This window comes from Podarcis muralis, chromosome 10 (assembly GCF_964188315.1).
Source record: "Podarcis muralis chromosome 10, rPodMur119.hap1.1, whole genome shotgun sequence".
NCBI lineage: Eukaryota > Metazoa > Chordata > Lepidosauria > Squamata > Lacertidae > Podarcis > Podarcis muralis.
In genome coordinates, this window is record NC_135664.1 from 75,262,576 (window position 1) to 75,288,782 (window position 26,207).

General features: G+C 49.2%; 2 protein-coding genes across 6 annotated transcripts in view; both read right to left on the bottom strand.

Moving 5' to 3' along the window:
- Nucleotides 1–2,768: 2,768 nt before the first annotated feature.
- On the bottom strand, nucleotides 2,769–7,752 carry SCO2 (synthesis of cytochrome C oxidase 2). Of its 5 annotated transcripts, none has more exons than XM_077935555.1 (2): nucleotides 7,658–7,752; nucleotides 2,769–3,888 (listed from the first exon to the last, which is right to left on the bottom strand). In XM_077935555.1, exon 2 carries the CDS (start codon nucleotides 3,875–3,877, stop codon nucleotides 2,906–2,908), a length of 972 nt encoding a protein of 323 aa, XP_077791681.1. In that variant the 5' UTR covers nucleotides 3,878–3,888; nucleotides 7,658–7,752; the 3' UTR covers nucleotides 2,769–2,905. The 5 variants fall into 5 exon arrangements, with proteins under 5 accessions (XP_077791681.1, XP_077791682.1, XP_028601299.2 ...); XM_077935556.1 differs by having other exon boundaries at nucleotides 2,769–3,903; nucleotides 7,658–7,742; XM_028745466.2 differs by lacking the exon at nucleotides 7,658–7,752 and adding an exon at nucleotides 7,364–7,491.
- A 4,736-nt stretch (nucleotides 7,753–12,488) lies between these two features.
- Nucleotides 12,489–26,207, bottom strand: part of LOC114605381 (uncharacterized) — a 66,466-nt gene continuing 52,747 nt past the window's right edge. The window contains 2 exon segments of the mRNA XM_077935579.1: nucleotides 12,489–13,448; nucleotides 13,450–15,001. Coding sequence (XP_077791705.1) covers nucleotides 13,334–13,448; nucleotides 13,450–15,001 — 1,667 coding nt within the window. The 3' untranslated portion in view covers nucleotides 12,489–13,333.

Genomic DNA, 26,207 nt, shown 5'->3' on the forward strand with positions numbered 1-26,207 from the left:
GAGGAAGCAAAGCTCTGCAGTGGTTAAGCTTTACTGCACATGAGATTAAAGGCTTCTGTGGAGCCGAAGTGTTTGTCCGCACAGGAGGTTGTCTGCTGTATAGTATCTCTCTTCTGGCCACGGAAGCAGCAGCAGCATTTGGTCACTAGGAAAGCTACCACCCTTAGAGGGTTCATGCTCCAGGATTGCCTCTGCATTCTCAGGAGCCACAACCGGCCAGACGCATAAGTGCTGATCTTGGAAAAGGAAAAAAAGGGCAACACTCCCGGAGTTACAACCATTTCAGCCGTAAACTCGAGGCTACAGAATTACGCATGCTTCCCGCAAGACACCAGGTGTACTGGGAATCTGTTGTTATACAGTGGTACCTCGGGATGCAAACGGGATCTGTTCCAGAGCCCCGTTCGCATCCTGAACAGAACGTAAGACACGTGTGCGCGGGTCGCGTTTCACCACTTCCGCGCATGCCATCATTTTGAGTGTCTGTGCATGCAAGAGCGGCGAAACCCGGAAGTAACCCGCTCCGTTACTTCCAGGTCGCCGCGGAGCGCAACCTGAAAATACCTATCCTGAAGCGTATTTATCTCGAGGTGTGACTGTACTGGCAGGGAAGCCTACAGAAATAATTAAAAAGGAAATACAAAAAGAACCCCAAAGCTACTAAATCGCAAGGCTGTCTAGCCGTAAGGGGCGCCCCCACCCTGGCTGTGAGTCCAGAAAGGCCTTTCCCCACCTGGCCTGACTCCAGCTGCAAAAGCAGAGGTTGCTGAACAGACTCTTGGGCTGGGGAGCTGCTGTTGGATTTTGGACCTTCAGCTTAAGAACAGATTTCTGTTCACATCCCGGGGCAAAGTTCACAACCAGGAGATCTGCTTCCGGGTTAGCGGAGTTCATAACCTGAAGCGTTTGTAACCAGAGGTACCACTGTACGGTGGATGCTCGGGTTGCGAACATGATCTGTGCAGGGTGCACGTTTGCAACCCAGAGTGTTCGCAACCCGCAGCAGCGCGTCTGCGCACATGAGCGTTGTGATTTGGCGCTTATGCACAAAGTGCGATTTAGCACTTCTGTGCATGCGCAACTGCCAAAACCTGGAAGTAACCTGTTCCGGTACTTCTGGGTTTCAGCGGTCTGTAACCCAAAAAAACGCAACCTGAAGCGTCTGTAACCCGAGATATTACTGTATGTTTTGCTTACTGTTTGACTACTCTTGTTGCAGTTATGGGGGGGGGGGGGGTTCCATGTTGTAAGCCGCCTTGAGCGTGGTTTGAGCTGTGGAAAGCTGGCATACAAATAAAAGGATGCCTGCATGTACCCAGCAAACCTCTGCGGAGAGGCTTCCACAATGCGTGGCACCAGAGAAGAAGGCAGTCGAAATAATGCCCAGAGAGTAGGTGGGCTCTCTGTGACATTCTGGCCGTGGCTGGACAGCAACTCAGGTATATCAGCTAGGTGCCAAATGGCTCCTTAACCCAGGACGTGGGTGGCGCGGTGGGTTAAACCACAGAGCCTAGGACTTGCTGATCAGAAGGTCGGCGGTTCGAATCCCCACAACGGGGTGAGCTCCCATTGCTCGGTCCCTGTTCCTGCCAACCTAGCAGTTCGAAAGCACATCAAAGTGCAAGTAGATAAATAGGTACCACTCTGGCGGGAAGGTAAACGATGTTTCCGTGCACTGCTCTGGTTCGCCAGAAGCGGCTTAGTCAGCTGCACTCCGGCTCCCACGGCCGATAAAGCGAGATGAGCGCCGCAACCCCAGAGTCGGCCACGACTGGACTTAATGGTCAGGGGTCCCTTTACCTTTTTACCATTGCCAAAACAGAATGCCTCATTGTCATTTGGGGGCCAGGCGGCTTGAAAAACAGAACATTTTGGTTCCTGAAATTCATTCCGAATTTGTGGAGGTAACATATATAACCAATAGAATTCTGCAGAATACGTTGCTAGGGTATGAAAACAGCCAAGATCCACGGATCCCCAGAAATACATCTCCAGCTGGTCAAGACATCAGGCGGCATCCTGGCGCCCAGGCATCTAAACTTGGCCGCAAGTGGCAGATAGCCAGGTGCAAAATGCGCCCGGGTGAATTTCAAACGCTGGCGCTGACCAAAGGGTTGCAGCAGCGCCAAGAGCAAAGACGTTTGGGACTTCTAAGTTTGAGGGGGGAGAGAAAAGGGGAGGATATAAAATGCATGTATGGAGAAGGGACAGAGATGTTTCTCTTCCTCAGACTGCAGCTCAGATAGCCGGGGGGAGAGAGAGATTCAGGCCAGACGACAGCATATTTAAACCGGATTTCACTGTTGCAAGATGTGATGGTCCCCAACTCAGATGATCTTAAAAGGTATTTTAAAACTTAACGGAAGGCAAGATTGGTCAAAATTAGCAGCTGCTGTGGCTGTCTGTCAGACTGCAGGAGAAGGGATGAACCGGCATCCCTGGGAGGGAACAGCAGGTCCTTGCCCCTCGAATGTACCCCAGATTAACCAAACTGCTGCAAGCAGAGACGCCCATTTTATAGTCTGCGCTTAACCTGGGGGCTTTGTGCTTCAGAGGGAAAGAATCGGAGCAGCAGGGGTGCCCATCCACAAACAGTAGCTCTTTGGAAAGCAATCTTGAAAGCCTTTGCTGCAGCTCTTGGAAACCACAGCGGACAGACAAAGAAGTATGTTTGCGTTTGTTAAAAAGCACCCCGAAATATTTTGTAGGAAGCAAAGCACAAACCTCTCTTCTCCCCCAGGTAACCCAGTAAATGAACACACGCAATATCAGTGAGTAGCAATGTAATTTCTCCCTTGACATAGCCTCCGGAACTCACCACCACAAGGTGCCAAGGCAGAAGCTTGTAAGTGGAAACAGCCCCCTCCCTCCCTTCAAAAGAGCGGCACCGAGAGAGGCCTCCGTCTCAGCCGAAGAGGCTCTGGTAGGTGTCCATGTGTCCCTGCACACTCTTGGCGATCTGCGCCTCCGTCTTGTTCCGGTTGTAATAGTCCAGGAAGAGCCCGTCTGGGCTGAGCAGGTAGATGATCACGGTGTGGTCCACAATGTAGTCGCCGTCCTCGTCTCTGGGGCCGGCGCTGGCGTAGACCCGGAAGGCCCGGCCCACTTCCCGCACCTGCTCTGGGGTGCCTGTCAACCCCAGGAGGCGCGGGTGGAAATCCCGGACGTACTTGGCCATCGCCGGCACGTCGTCCCTCTCGGGGTCGACCGTGATGAAGACGGGCTGGACTCTCGGCAGGTGAGATTTGCCGTCCAGCAGTTCCACCACGCGGCTCATCTTCTCCAGCTCCTCGGGGCAGATGTCCGGGCAGTGGGTGAAGCCAAAGTAGAGCAGAACCCAGCTGCCCCGCAGGTCGGCCTTGGAGCGGGGCCGCCCCGTATGGTCCAGCAGCCGGAAATCCCCCTGCCCGAGGGCCAGCTTCCGCAGCTCCTCAACGCGCCTCAGTTTCTCCTGCCGGAGCTTCTCTTTCCGCAGGTACAGCCAGCCAGCCAGGATGCCGCCGCCAAAGAGGACCGTGATGAGCAGTCGAGTCTTGAACGGGAGGCGGGGGCCGGACGAGGGGCTCTGCGGGGTCCCCTGGGAGAAAGACCTCCAGCCGGCCGCGTGCCGCTGTGTCCTGCTGGGGTGCGAAGCCCCTCTCGCTCCCAGACAGGCGCCCTGGGCTGCGGAGTCAGAAGTGCCCTTTCCCAAGGGATTCAGCAGAGATGCCTGCCAACCTGTGCCACCAACCAAAGATGCAAGCCGGCTGTGCCAGGCTGCCTGGAAGCGGCACCTGGCTTGTTTGCAGAGAAACGGGCATCTTCTTCTCCCCCAAAGGCGGGGGGCCTGGCCTGGCACCACATGCCAGAGGCTCGGGCTGACAAAGGACCAAAGCATCCCGGACAAATCTGGAAGGAGAAAACCTTATGCGCTTTAATAATAATAATAATAATAATAATAATAATAATAATAATAATAATTTATTTATACCCCACCCTCCCTAGCCAAGACCGGGCTCAGGGCAGCTAAAAACTAATAATAAAAAAGTTGATTAAAATACAATTTAAAAGATTAAGATAAAATATTAAAACATTAGGGTGCTCTTCATAGGAGGAGAGAGGAAAAAGAAAGAGGGGGAGGGAATCAAACTGATTCCAAGCCAAAGGCCAGGCGGAACAACTCTGTCGTACAGGCCCTGCAGAAAGAAATCAGATCCCGCAGGGCCCTGGTCTCATGAGGCAGAGAGTTTCTCCAGGCCGGAGCCAGAGTTGAAAAGGCCCTGGCTCTGGTTGAGGCTAATCTAACTTCCTTAGGGCCCGGGACCTCTAGGGTGTTGCTATTTATGGACCTTGAGGCTCTCCGTGGGGCATACCGGGAAAGGCGGTCCCGTAGGTACGAGGGTCCTAGGCTGTGAAGGGCTTGAAAGGTCAAAAGCAGCACCTTAAATCTGACCCTGTACTCCACCGGGAGCCAGTGCAGCTTGAAAAGCACTGGGTGAATATGCTCCCATGGCAGAGATCCTGTGAGGAGCCTCCCTGCAGCATTCTGCACCCCCTGGAGTTTCTGGGACAGCTTCAAGGGCAGCCCCGCGTAGAGCGAATTGCAGTAGTCAAGCCTGGAGGTGGCCATCGCATGGATCACTGCGGCCTGGTCAGGGCGGGATGGCCATCCATTAACAGATAGAGCTGAGTGTCATCAGCATATTGGTAACAAGCCAGCCTAAAGCTCCAGATAATCTGGGCAAGGGGGCACACAAAGATGTTAAAAAGCATCGGGGAGAAGATTGCGCCCTGCGGCGGCACTCCACACACCAAGGAGTGGTGCGACGATATCTCCCTCCCTAGGGCCACCCTCTGTCCCTGACCAGAGATAAAAGAGCACAGCCATTTAGGGGCTATGCCCTGTATCCCCACATCGGCGAGGCGGTGGTCCAAAAGATCATGATCGACCATGTCAAAGGCCGCTGACAAATTTAAGAGAATCAGCAGTCCCAACCCGCCTTGATCTACTTCAATTTATGCCCTTGCATCTGTGTGGCACACAGGGACGCGGGTGGCGCTGTGGGTAAAACCTCAGCGCATAGGACTTGCCGATCGTCAGGTTGGCGGTTCGAATCTCCGCGGCGGGGTGCGCTCCCGTCGTTCGGTCCCAGCGCCTGCCAACCTAGCAGTTCGAAAGCACCCCCGGGTGCAAGTAGATAAATAGGGACCGCTTTCTAGCGGGAAGGTAAACGGCGTTTCCGTGTGCTGCGCTGGCTCGCCAGATGCAGCTTGTCACGCTGGCCACGTGACCCGGAAGTGTCTGCGTACAGCGCTGGCCCCCGGCCTCTTAAGTGAGATGGGCGCGCAACCCCAGAGTCGGACACGACTGGCCCGTATGGGCAGGGGTACCTTTACCTTTACCTGTGTGGCACACAGAGGTTTCCCCCTGCCCACGTTTTCTCCTCAACCAGCCTATGTTTCAGGTTGGACAGAGCCACAGCAACTGGTCCCCGGTCCCCCAGCAAACTTTGCGGCCGGGCAGGAGCTCACACCGGCGCAGTGTGCAAGCTTTCGTGAAATACCAGGTTCTTCCTCAAGCTAGGTAGTTCCAAAAAAAGCAAGGAAGAATTGGAGAGCGTCTGAGCAGTGAAGCGATGTTAGACTGGAAATGCTAACAGGAGCTTTTATGAAATCTCCCCTTACCAGGGAAGGTCCCCAGGGGAGCTGCTGCCTCTCAGCCAACCTACCTCCTCCCAAGATTGTTGTGAAGATAAAAATGGGGGAAACAATTGCATGCCAGGTTGAGCTCCCTGGAGGAAAATGGTGGGCCATAAATACAATTAATAGCAATACTTAACAAGAAGCCTTCTGTTAAGAGAAATAGGGGTACAAGGATCCTACCATTGGCTCCCAGTACATTTCCGGGCACAATTCAAAGTGTTGGTGCTGACCTTTAAAGCCCTAAACAACCTCGGTCCTGTATACCTGTAGGAGCGTCTCCACCCCCATCGTTCTGCCCGGACACTGAGGTCCAGCTCCAAGGGCCTTCTGGCGGTTCCCTCCCTGCGAGAAGCAAAGCTACAGGGAACCAGGCAGAGGGCCTTCTCGGTAGTGGTGCCTGTCCTGTGGAATGCCCTCCCACCAGGTGTCAAGGAAATAAACAACTATATGACATTTAGAAGGCATCTGAAGGCAGCCCTGCTTAGGGAAGCTTTTAATGTTTGATGCATTACTGTATTTTAATATTTTGTTGAAAGCTGGCCAGAGTGGCTGGGGTATAAATAATAAATTATTTATATATAATATTATATTATTTATAAATAATAAATTATTTATGGAGCACTCTAGCGCTCTTCTCCCAAAGCACTATGGGTGGGGAAGGGGGCAGGAGAGAAATATTGTTAAATAGCTCAAAGATAGCACAGCAGTTGAAGCCGGCCTGGGGGTGGCGAGTTCAAGTCCATCCCCTGCTGTGGATTCAGAAAGCCCAATTTCTTGGCCTCATATCTCCACTTTTGCAGCTCAGGGCAGTCACTCAGGGCGGCTTCAAGAGCCACCATGGCATAGCCCCCAAACCCACCCTTTCCTTTCCACAGAGGCCATTCTCTCCCCATTGCAGTTGGAGGCAGCAGGGCTGCTGGATCCCTGTTGCTGGAAACTGCAGGAGGAGAGAATCGCTCGTGTTCAGATCCTGCTGGACCAGGTGGGCCATTAGCCTGATCCAGCGAGAAGGAGGATTTAAATTTGTATAATTGTTCTTTCCTAAGGCCCCCTCCTCGCTTCCTTCTGGGGCGACCCTCCCCCTCTTCAAACAGGGTCTTAACTCAACAAAACCCTGGGAAGCCTCAAAGGTCTTTCGGGAACTGGGAGGGGGAGCAGATCCTGCTGGAGGAAGGAACGGGGTGCAATGTGAAAATGCCCCCCCCCCCAATTTAACCCCTTCCCTGGGACGCTTTGAGGAGAAAGAGGCAAAGCTCATGCGATCCCTGTGAGGATGTTGGCAGGCAAAGGTCTGCGGGGAAGAGAAGCAGAAGTTGTTGCTCTCTTTCACCTTTCACTCTTTTCGGCTGGCTTTCTCCACCTGTCAACCTTCTGGCAGGCAGAAATTCAGCAGGTGGGGAGGATTTGCCTCCATTGCTGGTGTTGGAAAGTTTGCTTCCATTTGACCCTCGCCATGGATTGCTTTGAAGTCATTTCTGCACCAGGGAAAGTAAAATTTAGCCCAGTTCCACACACCCCCCACCTGTCCAGTAGCAACTTAGAGACCAACTAAGTTAGATACTGGTATGAGCTTCTGTGTGCATGCACACTTCTCCAGATGGGTACGACTGGAAGGAATTTATTTTATTTCTTAATTTATTTTATTTTGGTTCGATCACGGCAGACCAACACGGCTACCTACCTGTAACCAGAACCCTGCTCTCCTTTTCCTCTGATCCACTCCCTCCTTTTCCCAACTCAAATCTGGGGGGGGGGGGTTCTCTCTGATCGCCTCCCTCCCCCCCCCCTGAACCAAGCAGGGCTCGGACCCCCTGCAGGCTCCCAATTGCCCCCCATGCAATGCATCCCCCTCCCCTCCCCCAATGCACCCCTCCCCCAATGCATTCCCCTCCCCTCCCCCAATGCATCCCCTCCCCCAATGCACGCCCTCCCCTCCCCCGCATCTGCTCCCTCCAGCCACGTGCTTCCTCCTTACTTCCGGGTTCTCCTGCCGGCGGACACCTTGGGCTCGACCTCGCCGATTCTGCGCATGCGTGCTTGGGTGTCCCGCCGGCTCCACCTCCTCGGCCCTCCCCTTCTCCCTGCCTTGCCTGTTCCCCGGAGCGGCCAGCCGAGGGAGCTCCAGCGCCGCGCGAGGGGGAGGGGGGGGAATGGGCTGACGTTTCTTTCTTTTTCTTTCCCCCCCCAGAATTAGTTATTATTATTATTATTATTGCAGATTGGCTGTTGTTAAGGAGTTGTTGCACGCTTCCATAGTATTATTTACTTATTGCGCTTGCACCGCTTCTCCCCCTTCCTTGCATAATTTCACCTTGAGAGAGGAAAAGGCGGTGCGGTGCAAATGCAATAAGTAAATAATACTGTGGAAGCGTGCAGCAACTCCTTAACAACAGCCAATCTGCAACAACAACAACAACAAAAAATTATGGGAGGCTGGACCATAAAGAAGGCTGATTGCGGAAGAATTGATGCTTTTGAATTATGCTGCTGGAGGAGACTCTTGAGAGTCCCATGGACTGCAAGATCAAACCTCTCCATTCTGAAGGAAGTCAGCCCTGAGTGCTCACTGGAAGGACAGATCCTGAAGCTGAGGCTCCAAGACTTTGGCCACCTCATGAGAAGAGAAGACTCCCTGGAAAAGACCCTGATGTTGGGAAAGATGGAGGGCACAAGGAGAAGGGGACAACAGAGGACGAGATGGTGGGACAGTGTTCTCAAAGCTACCAGCATGAGTTTGACCAAACTGCGGGAGGCAGTGAAAGACACAAGTGCCTGGCGTGCTCTGGTCCAGGGGGTCACAAAGAGGCGGACGTGACTAAACAATAACAAGCCCCTTCCTTTCTCGTCTAGTTTTGCACAAGCCCTGGTCGATTCAACACTTGGGCCAAACAGAATGAGAAGGGGGGGGGAGGCTTTTCCCGGGGACAGGTTTGCAAAGGAGCCATGGGGGACCTTGCAGGTGATGTCTGGGAGTGGATAATAATAATAATAATAATAATAATAATAATAATAATAATAATAATAATAATAATTAATAATAATACCCCGTCTATCTGGCTGGGTATAGGGATGTGGGTGGCGCTGTGGGTTAAACCACAGAGCCTTCTGGACCATCTTGAGGGGCTGGGAGCTGGGGGCACTGTCATACAGTGGTTCTGCTCCTTCCTCCTGGGCCGTGTTCAGAAAGTGGTGGTGGGGAATTAGTGTTCAGACCCCTGGGCTCTCACTTGTGGGGTGCCTCAGGGTTCCATCCTCTCCCCATGCTTTTTAATAGCTATATGAAGCCGCTGGAAGAGATCATCAGGGGGTTTGGGCTGGGTGTCCATCAATATACAGATGATACCCAGCTCTACCTCTCTTTTAAATCAGAACCAGTGAAGGTCCTGTGTGAGTGTCTGGAGGCGGCTGGAGGATGGATGGCGGCTAACAGATTGAGGTTGAATCCTGACAAGATAGAAGTACTGCTTTTGGGGGACAGGAGGTGGGCAGGTGTGGAGGATTCCCTGGTCCTGAATGGGGCAACTGTGCCCCTGAAGGACCAGGTGCGCAGCCTGGGAGTCATTTTGGACTCACAGCTGTCCATGGAGGCACAGGTTAATTCTGTGTCCAGGGCGGCTGTCTACCAGCTCCATCTGGTACACAGGATGAGACCCTACCTGCCCGCAGACTGTCTCGCTTGGAATCTCCCGCTTGGACTACTGCAATGTGCTCTACGTGGGGCTACCTTTGAAGGTGACCTGGAAACTGCAATTAATCCAGAATGTGGCAGCTAGACTGGGGACTGGGAGTGGCCGCCGGGACCACATAACACCGTTCCTGAGAGATCTGCATCGGCTCCCAGTACGTTTCCGAGCACAAATCAAGGTGTTGGTGTTGACCTTCAAAGCACTAAATGGCCTCAGACCTAGGAGTTTTTATAGCCTTTGGGGGTATATAGTGGTACCTTGGTTTACAACCATACTGTGGTGCCTCGGGTTAAGTACTTAATTCGTTCCAGAGGTCCGTACTGATACGGAATGGGGGGGGGCATGTCTTCTTCACCTTCTTCTTCGCTACAATATATCCATTTATTTCCAATTGTCAATGTCAAAAGGGACTAAAATCTATAAAATTCATATAAAATCAACGTGCCAATTTGCCCAATTTCTCTAGGACTCCACACACCTCCCCTGTCCTCCATAATCCCTCAAGCAAGGTGTCAAGACCCTAATCCTGTCAAATCACTCTGCCAAGCCTTTCCTCCGGGCAATGCCAGGTGGCAGGCTACCATTGTCTTCTCATCACCGGTACTCAGGATGTGCTTATCTGTGCATATCTCCAGCTCTGCATATTCCCCCTCCCTCCTCCATAGGTTAATCCTGTGTAACCCAACCTCTTCTTAATGTATTCATGATGTAACTGTGATGTATTTTGCACTGTATTCTGGGTCATGGAGGGAAATTTCAAAAGTTCATGTCACCCCTTTCTCACTGTTCAATCTCGCCTTGAACCTGTTGCGCAATAAACTTGGATCTTCTGCAGTTTGCTCCTGTCTCCGGCTGAGCTCATTTTCCCCTGCAGGGACCAGCGGACCTAGTCCGACAAGCTGGGTGGCAGAGCAGCCTCGCACCCAGATTTTACCGTAACAGTACTTAACCTGAAACTGTTCTTTTTTTAAAAAAAATAATTATTAAAGTTTTAACAATAAACACAAACAATAACAACAAAAACAACACAAATACAAAAAATAAACAATCAAACACTTAAAGGAAACACAAAAAATTAAAATTAAATCTTCTGTAATATCCCTTCATTAGCTTGTTTCTTTGACTTCCTCACGCCTCCCTTTTTGTATTCTGCTTCAGTTTGTTATTTCAGCAAATCCTTTCCATTTTTCCCAAGTTTTGTCCATAATTTATTAAAACAGTGTAGTTTAACCTTTCCTGCTTTCCATCAATATTATTCTTAACTGTTCTTAACCTGAAGCACCACTTTAGCTAATGGGGCCTCCTGCTGCCGCCACGTCACTGGAGCACGATTTCTGTTCTCATCCTGAAGCAAAGTTCTTAACCCAAGGTACTATTTCTGGGTTAGCATGGTCTGTAACCTGAAGCGTACCACTGTAATCCATTCCGGTTGTAAACCAAAGCAGGTTGTAACCCAAGGCGTGCTTTTGCCAATGGGGCCTCTCCCCCCCAAAAAATGGGTTGTAATCCAAAAAAAGGGACACAAACTTCGGCGTTTGACGTGGTTGTAATCCAAAACGGTTGTAATTCAAAGCAGTTGCAAACCAAGGAACCACTGCACAACATTTGGTGCCGTGACTCAGATAAATCGAGGCTTTCTTTGAGCCCAGCCAGCTGTGGGTGCCTGAACCGAGGGAGCCATGGGCTGTGCCTCCGTGTGTCACGGCCAGCTGTGGGTGCCTCAAGCAGGCAGCAGCAGGCTCCCAGCTCTGTGAATGTCTACGTATTGTCTCTATCTCGGCCAAGAGGGGCTGAGGCTGTGAGGAAAGAGGGGAAAGTTTTCTCGCTTTGTGTTTTGCTTGAAGGCTCCTGTCCGGCTGAGGGCTGGGCCTGCAGAGATCAGGCTCTCTGTCCCCTTGGCACAACTGTGAGTTCTCTGCCCAGGACTGGCGGGGTGTGCAGCCAAGGGGGGCGTTTACTTATGTGTCTTTTCTTTCTATAGGCTTTCTCACTGTGGGCCTTGCTGGCCACCAGTCTTTTCAAAAGGCTTCCCCCCCCACCTTTTATTTTATCTGCAACGTGTCGGAAGGGCAGGGAGTCTCCCTTGTGTAACAGCTTAAGCAGGAGGGCATAATGGGGGGGGTCACACTCACAGGAGGAATGGACTCCATTACAAGGCATGGTGAATACTTTTGGCAAATTCAAGCACAAATATGGTGGAGTGATGAACCTCAAACGACTGAGAACTCCCTGCTGCCCCCGCCAGGGCTCATAGGACCTGGACCTAACCAACCAGGTCTTTAGAAGTGTGACAAAACACCCTGGATGTTCGGAGCAGTTTGCATAGGCAGACTCCTGGGTAGTGGTCCTGAGAGAAAACTCTACATGGTGACAGAAGTTGAAAGGACAGTATTGTACCTCGCTGAGGATGCAGTGGGCACTGAAGGAGGCAAAAGTGATCAAACCCCAAAAGAAAAAGAAAGAACCGACCTGGCCCCCAACGGCTCCCATATCAGCTTTAATTGGCCAGACCTAGGAGTTTTGATAGCCTTTGGGGGCATACAAGACCCGGACTCTGAGCCTTCTTCCCTTGGGGGTTCCCCAGCTGGTGCCTCCCCCCCTTTCACCCAGCCAGTCCATGGCAGCAACAGCAGCAACAACAGTAAATTCAGTACGATAATAATATGCACACTGGTCCTCTGGCAGGAAGAATAATAACTTCTGGGACTATGTAAAAGTACTATCTTCCCCAAACCCCAGAATAAGCAGGAGCTCTGGGGTTGCCCCATGGGGTTTGTGAGGGAAGATGGCCCCCCAGGAGACTTCCCTGGTACCTGCAGCCCCTCCTTCCCCCTCTTGCAAAAAGGCATGGGGAAAATCTCCCATTAAATTACAGTATTTTAAGTTTTCTTCAGAACACGTAGGAGGCAGGGAGAAGTTCTAGTGAAGAAGCCGTATTCGGAGATCATGTGGTGGGGGTGTGAGAGAGTTTGGTGCAAAAACAAGTCACACACAGATGCACCCGTCTTGCATTCTTGAGTACAGCAACTCCAGGGCATGAGCCAAGTATCGGCAGGGTAGGGGCCACATGTAGCGCAATTCCCACGCTGAGCTCAAAAACACACACAGAGGATGAAGGACTTCTTCAGTAATAGTTAACTGAGTTTTCAAAGCATACAGTTCTCCCTGGGCCCCCAGTGATACACAAAACTTTGCTTCTGAGAGCAAATCCAGTTTCAGCCGTAAAGAAATACACCACACAGGATATCTAAGTCAGGCACACAAACCGGCAGAAGGGAGCAAGGGAGGAAAGAGGCTGGAAGGACACAGGGCAATGGAGGTGTGTTTCCCTTCTTGTGGTTTTGGAGGGAAGTCAGCAACTCGGCATCTGCTGGGGCTTCACAAAGTAAAGCTTTCTCCCGGCTGCTTCCAGGCAAATGAGCATCCCAGACACGGTGATCTGTGGGGTTTTGCCATATCAATTGTTTTTGGAAGTTTATCATGATGTGGTCTAGAAACCAATATGAAAAAATATATCGCCCAGCCCTAATCCTCACTGACCACCAGAAATCCAGATAAACCCTAACCCTTCTCTATCAAAAGGTACTTTACATCTTAGATTATAATCACATTGTTTGACATTGCCTTCAATATTTCATTACTATACAGTTTTACACATAAATTCCAGAACTTCGCATACACAACATGTGTTAATGACTGATTTCCTGCTGAGTTCATTTCTGTGAAGAAAAGAGTGGACTCCGAGAGGAAGATGTCCCACACTCCAGACATCAAAATGGGTTCTTCCATGTGAGAGTCCCTGGATGTTCCTTAAACACTCCATTGTAAATAAAGCGCTTTTTGCAATCTTTTCATTTAAGCTGCTTCTCCTCTTTGAGTTTCTTGATGGTTTGTAGGGTTTCAACTCCTAAAGTTCTTCCTGTCTGTGAGTCTGTTGATTTAGAACTTCCACTAGGACTGAACCTCTATCTACTTTCCTGATATTTATAAGGTTTGTGTTTTGTGTGAGTTTGTTGACATGAATCAAGGGTTCCACTCTGACTGCAGCTCCTACCACACGCCATACATTTAAACAATTTCTCCGTCATGTGTTTGCCAATGTTTTCTGAGGGGTCCACTCCGACTGAAGCTCTTTCCGCACTCCAGGCATTTAAATGGTTTCTCTCCTGTGTGAGTCCGTTGATGTGTTCTAAGGCTTCCATTATGACTAAAGCTCTTTCCGCACTCTATACATTTATATGGTTTCACCCCTGTGTGAATCCGCTGGTGTAATTTAAGGTCTCCATTCTGACTGAAGCTCTTTCCGCACTCTATACATTTATATGGTTTCTCCCCTGTATGTGTCCGTTGATGTGCTCTAAGGCTTCCATTATGACTAAAGCTCTTTTCGCACTCTATACATTTATATGGTTTCTCCCCTTTGTGAGTCCGTTGATGTCTTCTAAGGCTTCCATTATCACTAAAGCTCTTTTCGCACTCTATACATTTATATGGTTTCTCCCCCGTGTGAGTCCGCTGATGTGTTCTAACTTTTCCATTATCACTAAAGCTCTTTCCGCACTCTATACATTTATATGGTTTCTCCCCTGTATGTGTCCGTTGATGTGCTCTAAGGCTTCCATGATTACTAAAGCTCTTTTCGCACTCTATACATTTATATGGTTTCTCCCCTGTATGAGCCCGTTGATGTGCTCTAAGGTTTCCATTCTGATTGAAGCTCTTTCCGCACTCCAGGCATTTAAATGGTTTCTCCCCTGTATGAGTCCGTTGATGTCTTCTAAGGCTTCCATTATCACTAAAGCTCTTTCCGCACTCTATACATTTATTTGGTTTCTCCCCTGTGTGAATCCGCTGGTGTAATTTAAGGTCTCCATTCTGACTGAAGTTCTTTCCGCACTCTATACATTTATATGGTTTCTCCCCTGTATGTGTCCGTTGATGTGCTCTAAGGCTTCCATTATGACTAAAGCTCTTTTCGCACTCTATACATTTATATGGTTTCTCCCCTGTATGAGTCCGTTGATGTCTTCTAAGGCTTCCATTATTACTAAAGCTCTTTTCGCACTCTATACATTTATATGGTTTCTCCCCTGTATGAGTCCGCTGATGTGTTCTAACTTTTCCATTATCACTAAAGCTCTTTCCGCACTCTATACATTTATATGGTTTCTCCCCTGTATGAGTCCGTTGATGTCTTCTAAGGCTTCCATTATTACTAAAGCTCTTTTCGCACTCTATACATTTATATGATTTCTCCCCCGTGTGAGTCCGTTGATGTATTCTAAGGTGTCCATTATGACTAAAGCTCTTTCCACACTCTATACATTTATATGGTTTCTCCCCTGTGTGAGTCCGTTGATGTGTTGTAAGGCTTCCATTATCAGTAAAGCTCTTCCCACACTCTATACATTTATATGGTTTCTCCCCTGTGTGAGTTTGTTGATGTCTTCTAAGGCTTCCATTATGACTAAAGCTCTTTCCACACTCTATACATTTATATGGTTTCTCCCCTGTGTGAGTCCGTTGATGTGTTGTAAGGCTTCCATTATCAGTAAAGCTCTTTCCGCACTCCAGGCATTTAAATGGTTTCTCCCCTGTGTGAGTCCTTTGATGTGTTCTAAGTTTTCCAATATCAGTGAAACGTTTCCCACACTCCATAACATCAAATGTTTTCTCCCCTGTTGGAGGTTGTTGATGTGAACTATGTGTGCTCATTCAATGATGCATATTCCACATTTCACACATTTTAATTTCTATTCCTAATGGGGGGGACAGGTACCCAATCCCCTGGAGTTTTGACTGTCTCCTCCATCTCCTTCTTCAGAGTGGGAAGAAAGGGAATCCTGTTTTGATTTCAAGGAAGAGAACAAAGGGAAAGAGAACACATCAAGCTCCATTAGCACCTTCTCCTATTTCAACGTCTCCTACATTCCCTCACCTCCTACCCATGTTCCCAACTTTCAGGAAATGAATATGCAATTATGTCAAATGATAGTAATGCATCAGGAACATTTCCTAATCCTCAACCAATGTTCATAAAGCTGTTACGATATGAATGCAATGCCGATGCAAATTGCTAGCTTGAAAACATCACATGATGGAATGTTGGGACTGTTCCGTGGGAAACAGAGGGACAGTCCATTCACAGTGCGAAGCACCGGAAGTAGCTCAGAGTGTAATATGAGCTGTTACGTTTGTTCCTGTCTAGAAAGGACAGGAAGTGTTTGTCACTGGACTGCCGGAGTTTGATGAGAGCAGGCACGTTTTTGTAATGCTGCAAAGACAGAAATGAAGGCATTAAATACACCTTTACTAAGAAACCAGAGGCCTTTCTCTTGGGTATCGTCGGCCAGAGTGTGTTAAAGAAGGATAGAACATTCTTTATGTATGCAACAACAGCAGCAAGAATACTGATCGCTAAGAACTGGAAAACTCAGGAGCTACCCACTTTGGAAGAATGGCAGATGCAGCTGATCGACTATATGCAGCTAGCTGAGATGACCGGCAGAATTCGAGACCTGGGAGAAGAAAGAATGGAAGAAGACTGGAGAAAATTTAAGATTTATTTACAAAAGTATTGTAATTTGATTGAGTGTTGACTGGGATGTCAGAGTAGAAAACAATTGTCTATCACCAAATTAGATTTAAGTGTGAATTATATGCTAATCAAATTTAAGATTATGAGCAAAACGATAATTTGTCTGGAATTAACTTTATAACGATGCAAGTGTATGCGGGAGGTGTGGGGGAGTCCAATGTAACAATGGAAAGATGTTAAATGGATAATGATGACTTGTATTTTTTTTTAAGTATGTTTTGTATGGAAAACCTTAATAAATATATATTTAAAAAAAAGAAAAGAAATGAAGGCATGCAAATATGTTTCTGTCTATCTCTTTCCCCTGTCTGGGAGGGGGGGCAGGAAAGAGGGAGTGTGTTCTTCTCACGCTGAGAAGGATCACTTATTGTGACCTAGCCTGGATCTTGCTGGGGAATGCAGCCAGGGAGGTCAACAGGAGATCAAGCCGGGTGCCTGGGAGAGTTGCCAGTTTCTCCTGATATAGACTTGATTTCCGACAAAAGCAGCTTGATTTTTTAAAGAACGATGTGCTGTCTGATCTCATGCCCGTCTTTTGACACAGGACTATCCTAAAATGACACTGAAAAGCAGGATATTCTAGGGAAAATGATAAACTGTACTTAGTGGAATATGTAGTACCTTGGAAATGTAGTAATGATTCACTAATGGCCTGAAGTTGTGTTATTTCTCAGGACATGAATTTATTCCTGTTCTGTCTTAAAGATCATAATCATACGATGTCATGGGGTGTTAGCGGAGTGTTAGTACCTTTGGTGGGTGAAATGTCATGCACCTTACGAGGTAATTTATCCACCATTGGTCCCCACCCTGCACTCAGCTCTCACCTGTTTCTTCCAGAAGCTGTCAGGATGGAATAGGGGCCCACAATCGAAGGAACGGCTTCAACTGGCTGGCTAAACCAGGTGAGGATACCTGATGGGTCTCAAATCCTTGGTGTATGAGGGAATTCTGTTGAGGTGAAGGCAGGCCCTGGTGGATGGAGAGGATGAGAACAACAGTGAATCCCACAGTCAAGAAGGCAGATTCTGCCCATTCTGCAGAGGAAAGTGAAGGGCAGATGGGGCTTGTCAACCGGGGAAGGGAGCCCATTGAGAAGGAAAACTCTAGTCGTAATACTTTGGTGCACTCCTTCGCTTCCTCGTGAGTTATCTTCAGGAGAAGAAAAAGCTATGGAGGAAAACTCACACAAATCCAGAGTGGACTCTCTAAGGCGGTTGGATGGTGTCCTGCACACCTCCTTCCACTCACTCCTGCAGCCAAGCTGGTGCCTAACATACTGCTCTGCTTTCCTTGGGACCATATAAGCCAGGCTGAGAAGGGGGTCTTGTTGTCTAGGCAGCCCTAAACCCCCAAACACACTGTCCAGGCTGGAAGGACTGCTAACACAGCAGTTTCAGGGGGAGCGATGAACTCAGACCTGTGTATCAAAATCTCTCCAATGTGGAATATGTAAAACAGAAGTGCTGTTTATATCATACATCAAATAAAAATTATTCAGAATATTTGTCTTTTGAAGAAAAGATCACCAAGTATCCGATGGCCCCTTCAAAGCTAATGAAAGTCCTGTGCCTGGAGCTTTTGGGGGTGCAGGACCAGGAAAGCTTCTGCCACCATGATCCTTCCAGTTGGGATTCAGGCCTCATCATGCAACAGAAACTGTCCTGGTTGTGCTGCTTGATGATCTCTGATGGGCTAGAGTCTGAGGGGAAAGCAGTTTCCTGGTTCTGCTGGATCTCTCAGTGGCTTTGGATACCTTTGACCATTGTATCCTTCTGAACCCTCTAGAGGTGCTGGGGACCCTGCTATGCAGTGGTTCCCCTCCTTCCTCCTGGGCCATGTCCAGAAAGTGGTGTTGGGGGATGACTGTTCAGACCCCTGGGCTCTCACTTGTGGGGTGCCTTGGGGCTCTGTCCTCTCCCCATGCTTTTTAAGATCTATATGAAGCCGCTGGGAGAGATCATCAGGGGTTTTTGGCTGGGTGTTCAGAGGCATGTGGGTGATACCCAGCTCTTCCTATATTTTAAATTGGAACCAGTGAAGATAGTGAATGGCCTGTGTTGGTGGCCTTGGTGGTTTGCGGATAAATGGCGGCTAACAGATTGAGGTTGAATCCTGACAAGACAGAAGCACTGTCCCTGGGGGACAGGTGGCAGGCAGACCCTACCAGCCTGCAGACTGTGTCACTAGAGTGGTCAATGCTCTGGTTACCTCCTGCTTGGTCTACTGCAATGCGCTCTACATGGAGCTACCTTTGAAGGTGAAACAGAAACAGCAACTAATTCAGAATGTGACAGCTGGACTAGTAACTGGGAGCAGCTGCCTAGACCACATATCACTGGTCCTAAAGGATCTTCCCTGGCTCCCAGTGCATTTCCAAGCGCAATTCAAACTGTTGGTGTTGACCTGTAAGTGCCATGGCTGCATTTTTCAGGAAAAGAAAATTGTTGATCTAATGTATAGAGATCATTCCTAGTCTATTAGTTCAAGAAGGTTCTGGTGGTTTTACTCTGTGTGATTCAAAGTGGTGTTTTCTCCAGCTGGAACATTTTAGCTGATCAGGGAGTTTCCTTTCTGCTGAGAGCAGGGGGTGGGATCAGTTGTTATGAGGTTATGCTGAACCTTCCTTGTTTTGGGAACCAGAAGAAGCTGGCTTAAACTGGAGTGAGCCAAGCTTGGTATCCAGTCCCAAGGTTACTCTGACATGGAATTTTTTATAAATCGCAGTATTGAAAGGCGCCTGGTCCCACTTCCTATTCTGCTATTCTCTACTCTGCTTGTGTCTTTCTTACTTGAGTGCTGTTTCGCTATGCTATGTTAGGGTTTTACTGTAAATTCAGTTTTTGGATTCTTATGCTTCTTTGCCTTCAGTACTAAATTTATCTGCTGAATGGATTTTTTGCTGCCTCTGAGTGTTTTTTTCTACTCTGCTAACTATATGTCAGTCTTGGAGATCATTATGGAGGAGCAAGATCTGCGACCTAAAGCCCTCAACTGCCTTGGCCCTGTTACCTGAAGGAGCGTCTCCACCCCCATCCTTCACTCTGAACACTGAGGCCCTCCTCTGAGGTCCTCCTGCTGGTCCCCTCTCTGTGATAAGTGAGGGTACAGGGAAGCAGGCAGAAGGCCTTCTTGGAGGTGGCGCCCGCCCTGTGGAACGCCCTCCCTTCAGAGGTCAAGGAAATGAACAACTATCTGACATTTAGAAGACAGCAGAAGGTAGACCTGTATGGGGAGGTTTTTAATGTTTGATGTTTTACTGTCTTTTATGTGTACAGTAGTACCTCAGATTACATACACTTCAGGTTACAGACTTCGCTAAACCAGAAATAGTGCTTCAGGTTAAGAACTTTGCTTCAGGATGAGAATAGAAATCGGGCTCTGGCGCTGCGGCAGCAGCAGGAGGCCCCATTAGCTAAAGCGGTGCTTCAGGTTAAGAATAGTTTCAGGTTAAGTACGGACCTCCGGAACGAATTAAGTACTTAATCTGAGGTACCACTGTACTGGAAGCTGAACAGAGTGGCTGGGGAAACCAAACCAGATGGACAGGATATAAATACTACAATCATTCTTATTACATTGTGATTTTTTCTAGTTATTTTGGAATTTGTACTGCAATATCAGCTCATGAAATATTATGGGTGGAGAAAATCACAGGGTTGCCGTAAACGATAATCCCACCCACAAACTCTCATTCACATACAGTCTGTAAATTTGGGAAGGTCACACAGCTCACCTGTGCTAATACTGGCAGTCTTTGGCCTGCACAGGCACACCCGGTGTGTAGAGCCTCCAGCCCCAGGCACTGTCTATCATGAAAATGGCTCCTTTGACTGGGAAGATTCATGCAGTTGCTGTCATCGGATGCTGAAGGATTGTATCTCAGCTTGTCAGTCACTCTGACATTGCCTACAAAGAATAGGGGGAACAGAAATGCTTTTGAGGTGCAACTTCTATATCAGCCCTGAGAGCCATTCCATGGACTCTGCACCCCTGTTCCTGACGACAGGTGTACATCTTCTGCATCCTCAATGAACCATGCAGAGAAGAGACGCTTAAAGATGGAAGCCTGAGGGAGAGGAAAAGGTTTCTGGCTGCTTCCTGGGTGGGATTGCGGAAACCAAGAGCCGCTTCTGAGAAGACCTCTCCCCTCCCCTCTTCCTCTCCGGATTTCCTCTCCTCTCCAGGGGACCAGTGGTTGGACTGGGCAGAAGCGCTGTGTCTGGACAGGGCAGGGGATTATGGGGTGGAAGGAGGATGGAGATTGCAGGAAGGAAGGAGTGGGGGAACTGGACCCCCCCCCCCTACTTTCCAGGGATCCCTCCCTGGTCGCCTTGAAGGGGTGGCCGATTCCTGGGCGGGAGGGAGAAGCCAAGGCAGCCCCTCGATGGAGACGTCTCCCCAAAGACTGGTCTTCCTATCTCCCCACCCACCCCGCCAATGCTGCGCTTCCTTCCCCAGGGATGCTCCCCTCCCTCCTCCCCCACCCTTGGCCCCCTCCCTCTCTCCCGGAGTCTCCCCTGCACCCAGAGGCCCCCTTAGCGCGGCTCACCCCTCGCCATACGCGACCCATCTCTCCCTCCGGAGGGGTCCCCAAGATGAGATGGAGAGGGACATGGGGGTCTCTATCCAGGCGTCTCCCGCACCCATTAACCCTTTCCTGGCCCGCTTCTCCGCGCCCCAGGGATGCCTGCGAGGGGGAAATGGGGCCGGGGAGTCCTCCTGGGACCCCGTGGGTGGGCGCCCCACGTCCTCCCCTGCCAAGGAAAGCCCCCTTCGCTGCAGGTGTGCCGGGATCCAGGCCCCACGGAGGGCGCTTGGGGTCTCTGGGTCCTTTTCTCCCCCTCCCTCCGACCCCTTTACCTCTTTGTGCTCGCTCCCGATCCTCCTTTCCTTTCCTGCAACATCCACGTGGGTGGGGATGCCGCCCCTCCTCCCCTTTGAGAACGCGCGCGCCCCTGGAGCTACGGGTCAGAGCAGCAATCCGGAGTGGAAGCTCCACTTCCGGGAGACGCAGGCAGTTAGGGAGGGGGCTCACACCCCCCAGTGCTGGAACAGAAGAGCGGGATTGGAGGAGGAGGAGCAATGTATTGGGGGAGGGATTTGGGATAGTGGGGGCGGGGTGAGAGGAGGAGGATGTGCCGGGAGGGGAGGGGAGGTATAGAGGAGGGGGGAGGAGAAAGTCCCCCCCTCCTCTTCCTTTAGTGGATCGGAGAGCGGGGGAGGGGCTGATCCCGGAGATCCAGCTGCCAAGTGGGTCCCGTCCCTCCTACAAGGTTTGCATTGCAACACCCTCCCCTCCCCCACCCCACGAGCTTAGATCCCTCCGTCTTTTAGGTCTTGGTGCTCTTCAAACCAGGAACGGGGGGCAGCTAAACGACTCCCCCCAAATCCCAGCTCCCCACCCCAGCCTCTGACTAAGGCCAGGACAAGGACAATGGACACAGGCCCCGTCCAGGCACAACAGCCAAGAGGCTCAGTAAAGCAGCCGATACAATTGTAGCCAGAAGCGGATCCCATGTGTTAAGGGAGAAATCTGCGGACGTTGCGGACGTGTTTGTTGTTGTTTTTTAAATAAATTTTTATTGGTTTTCCAAATACATAATAAAAACAAACAATACACAATACACAAATATATAAACATGTATAATTTCATAACCTTTTTTTATACACCTTACTTCCCGGACTTCCCCATGCCTCCCCTTTTCTGCATCCTTGTTTTACATTTGTTCAGCAACTCCTCCAATTAACTAATTATTCAATTCATTTTCTTTTAAGTTCTTCTCTAACTTATTACGTAATTACAGCTGCAATTCTCTATTTCCCAATTCCTTGACATTTTAACACTCCTCAATTTTACAACAATTTTTAAGATATATTTTAAATTTCTTCCAGTCTTCTTCCACTGTCTCTTTCCCCTGGTCACGGATTCTGCCAGTCATCTCCGCCAGTTCCATATAGTCAATCACCTTCGTCTGCGTTGCGGACGTGTTTGTACGCTTGGGGAATTATGGCTGCCTTGTGTCAAGTCTCCCCCCTTTGATAGTTCTTCCCTCATAGTGTAAAATAAAAGTGGAACTGTGCAGATCCGATGTATGGCTGATTTTCTATGAATTTATAACAGAAGCATTGCGTATGTCTCGTGTGTGTGTGTGTGTGTGTGTGTGTGTACAAATTGAATGATTGGGGGGGGGGGTCCTGCAACACATGAATCCCAAAGAAGGGCAGTGCCAAAGAATGCTCCAACTACTGCACAATTGCGCTCATTTCACACGCTAGCAAGGTTATGCTTAAAATGCTACAAGGCAGGCTTAAGCAGTATGTGGACCGAGAACACCCAGAAGTGCAAGCTGGATTTAGAAGAGGCAGAGGAACCAGAGGCCAAATTGCAAACATGCGCTGGATTATGGAGAAAGCTAGAGAGTTCCAGAAAGACATCTACTTCTGCTTCATTGACTATGCAAAAGCCTTTGACTGTGTCGACCACAGCAAACTATGGCTAGTTATTAAAGAAATGGGAGTGCCTGATCACCTCATCTGTCTCCTGAGAAATCTCTATGTGGGACAAGAAGCTACAGTTAGAACTGGATATGGAACAACTGATTGGTTCAAAATTGGGAAAGGAGTATGGCAAGGCTGTATATTGTCTCCCTGCTTATTTAACTTATATGCAGAATTCATCATGCGAAAGGCTGGACTGGATGAATCGTGTAATAAAAAAAATTAAGGTCTTATATATATAATAAATGTTCATAAATGTAGCAAGCAAGCACATACATACATAGATATGTAGACCCCATGTCTGGAGCAGCACAGGAAGACCGTCCTGAAACCATTTAGACTCCCAAACTGACCAAACGTTTTCTCTGCAAGGAGGGAGGGGTTGAGGGAACCTTCCCATTGTCTCAGGAATTGGGAAATCACCATCTCAAAGGAATGGCCAGACTACCAGGAAAGGGAATCAGATAAGCCATTATCAGATAACCTGGCAGACAGGAAAAATGACAACATTCAAATTTCTGTTGTAGACCACCTTTTCTGTGATGTAGGTATGATGTATGTGGGGGGTGGTCTTGGGTTACGCCCCTTCTGTGATGTATGTATGATGTATGGAGGGGTGGTCTTGAGCTCCAGGGCAGGGAATTTAAAATGTCTATATAAAGGCAGGCACACCTTTGTTCTGGGTCCTCCTCCTTTTCTACGTGTGAGGGGAGCACACCAGAGAATACTGAGAAGCAATACTCTTGTGTCCCCCATAAGGGAAGAAGGGCAGCTTTTGTTTACAACAGATGGCACCCCAGATGGGACCTTCGGTTGCCCAGATTCAAGGGGGGCCAAAGAAGGACCGGTGATCCAGCGCGCACCAGGCCATTTGCCAGGAGCCACCAGTCCTCTAGTGACCCCAGGGTCTGGAAAGAACTGGAGTTCCAGCGGGGCTAACCAGAGGAAGCAACGCTTGATCAGGCCAGCCACAAATTGATTTATTTTTTAAAATAATCTTTTCAAGATCTGTCCTTCCAGTGAGGACCCAGGGCTAATTTCCTTAAGAACGACTTGGATGATGGACTCAAGGGCATCCTGATCAAATTTGCAGATGACACCAAACTGGGAGGGGTGGCTAACACCCCAGAGGACAGGATCACACTTCAAAACGACCTTGACAGATTAGAGAACTGGGCCAAAACAAACAAGATGAATTTTAACAGGGAGAAATGTAAAGTATTGCACTTGGGCAAAAAAAATGAGAGGCACAAATACAAGATGGGTGACACCTGGCTTGAGACAGTGGCGTAGCGTGGGGGGTGCAGGGGTGGCCGGCCGCACCGGGCGCAACGTCTGGGGTTAGGGCAAATCCACAGGTTAGGGGGCGCAAATCCACGGGTTAGGGGGGGCAAATTACTTGCCTTGCCCCGGGTGCTGACAACCCACGCTATGCCACTGGCTTGAGAGCAGTACATGTGAAAAGGATCTAGGAGTCTTGGTTGACCACAAACTTGACATGAGCCAACATGTGTGACGCGGCAGCTAAAAAAGCCAATGCAATTCTGGGCTGCATCAATAGGAGTATAGCATCTAGATCAAGGGAAGTAATAGTGCGACTGTAGTCTGCTCTGGTCAGACCTCACCTGGAGTACTGTGTCCAGTTCTGGACACCACAGTTCAAGAAGGACACTGACAAACTGGAACGTGTCCAGAGGAGGGCAACCAAAATGGTCAAAGGCCTGGAAACGATGCCTTATGAGGAATGGCTAAGGGAGCTGGGCATGTTTAGCCTGGAGAAGAGGAGGTTAAGGGGTGATATGATAGCCATGTTCAAATATATAAAAGGATGTCATATAGAGAAGGGAGAAAGGTTGTTTTCTGCTTCTCCAGAGAAGCGGACACGGAGCAATGGATCCAAACTACAAGAAAGAAGATTCCACCTAAACATTAGGAAGAACTTCCTGACAGTAAGAGCTGTTTGACAGTGGAATTTGCTGCCAAGGAGTGTGGTGGAGTCTCCTTCTTTGGAGGTCTTTAAGCAGAGGCTTGACAACCATATGTCAGGAGTGCTCTGATGGTGTTTCCTGCTTGGCAGGGGGTTGGACTCAATGGCCCTTGTGGTCTATTCCAACTCTATGATTCTATGATTTTATGAATGGATGCATTTGATCTTCTTGCAGTCCATGGGACTCTCAAGAGTCTCCTCCAGCACCATAATTCAAAAGCATCAATTCTTCGGCGACCAGCCTTCTTTATGGTCCAGCTCTCACTTCCATACATTACTACTGGGAAAACCATGGCTTTATGGATCACTGCCCCTTCATGGATCACGACCTTGCCGTGGCGAAGGGGCTTGAATAACTCAGAGAAGCTATGAGCTATGCCGTGCAGGGCCACCCAAGATGGACAGGTCATAGTGGAGAGTTTTGACCCAATGTGATCCACCTGGAGCAGGAACCGGCAAGCCACTCCAGTATCCCTGCCAAGAAAACTCCATGGACAAAGACAACAGGCATATGAATCATGTATTACCCTCCCCTTTTCTGATGTAGCAATGATGCTCCACAAACTGTATGATAGAATAGAAACTTTTAAAAGTCCTTGTCACCCCATCCTCGGGGTTCAATTCCTCTTTCAACCTGTTGCGCAATAAACTTTGATCTACAGCTATTTGCTTTGGTTGGTGGCCGAACTCCTTCCTTTATTCCGCAGGGACCGACGGGCTCTGCCCGATGAGCTGGGTGGCTGAGCAGCCTCGCACCTGGATTCTCCTCCCCCCAACACCAAATTAACCTTTTATTGGTCAGACCTAGGAGACTTGATAGCCTTTGGGGGCATACAACACCCGGACTCCAAGCCTTCTTCCCTTGGGGGTCCGCCAGCTGGTGCCTCCCCCCCCTTTCACCCAGCCAGTCCATGACAGCAACAGCAGCAGCAACAACAACAGTAAAATAAGTATGATAATAATATGCACACTGGTCCTCTGGAGGAAGAATGATAATTTCTGGGACTATGGAAAAATACTATCTTCCCCAAACCCCAGAATAAGCAGGAGCTCTGGGGTTGCCCCATGGGGTTCATGAGGGAAGATGGGCCCGTCAGGAGACTTCCGTGGTACCTGCAGCCCCTCTTTCCCCCTCTTGCAATAAGGCTTGGGGAAAATCTCCCATTAAATTACAGCATTTTAAGTTTTCTTCAGAACACGTAGGAGGCAGGGAGAAGTTCTAGTGAAGAAGCAGTATTCAGAGATCATGTGGTGGTGGGGGTGAGAGAGTTTGGTGCAAAAGCAAGTCACACACAGATGCACCCATCTTGCATGCTTGAGTACAGCAACTGCAGGGCATGAGCCAAGTATTGGCAGGGTAGGGGCCACGTGAAGAGCAATTCCCACACTGAGGTCAAAAACACACCGAGGCAGTAGGAGTTCTTCAGTAATAGTTTACTGAGTTTTCAAAGCATACAGTTCTCCCTGGGCCCCCAGTGATACACAAAACTTTGCTTCTGAGAGCAAATCCAGTTTCAGCCGTAAAGAAATACAGCACACAGGATATCTAAGTCAGGCACACAAACCGGCAGAAGGGAGCAAGGGAGGAAAGAGGCTGGAAGGACACAGGGCAATGGAGGTGTGTTTCCCTTCATGTGGTTTTGGAGGGAAGTCAGCAACTCGGCATCTGCTGGGGCTTCACGAAGCAAAGCTTTCTGCCGGCTGCTTCCAGGCAAATGAGCATCCCAGACACTGTGATCTGTGGGGTGTTGCC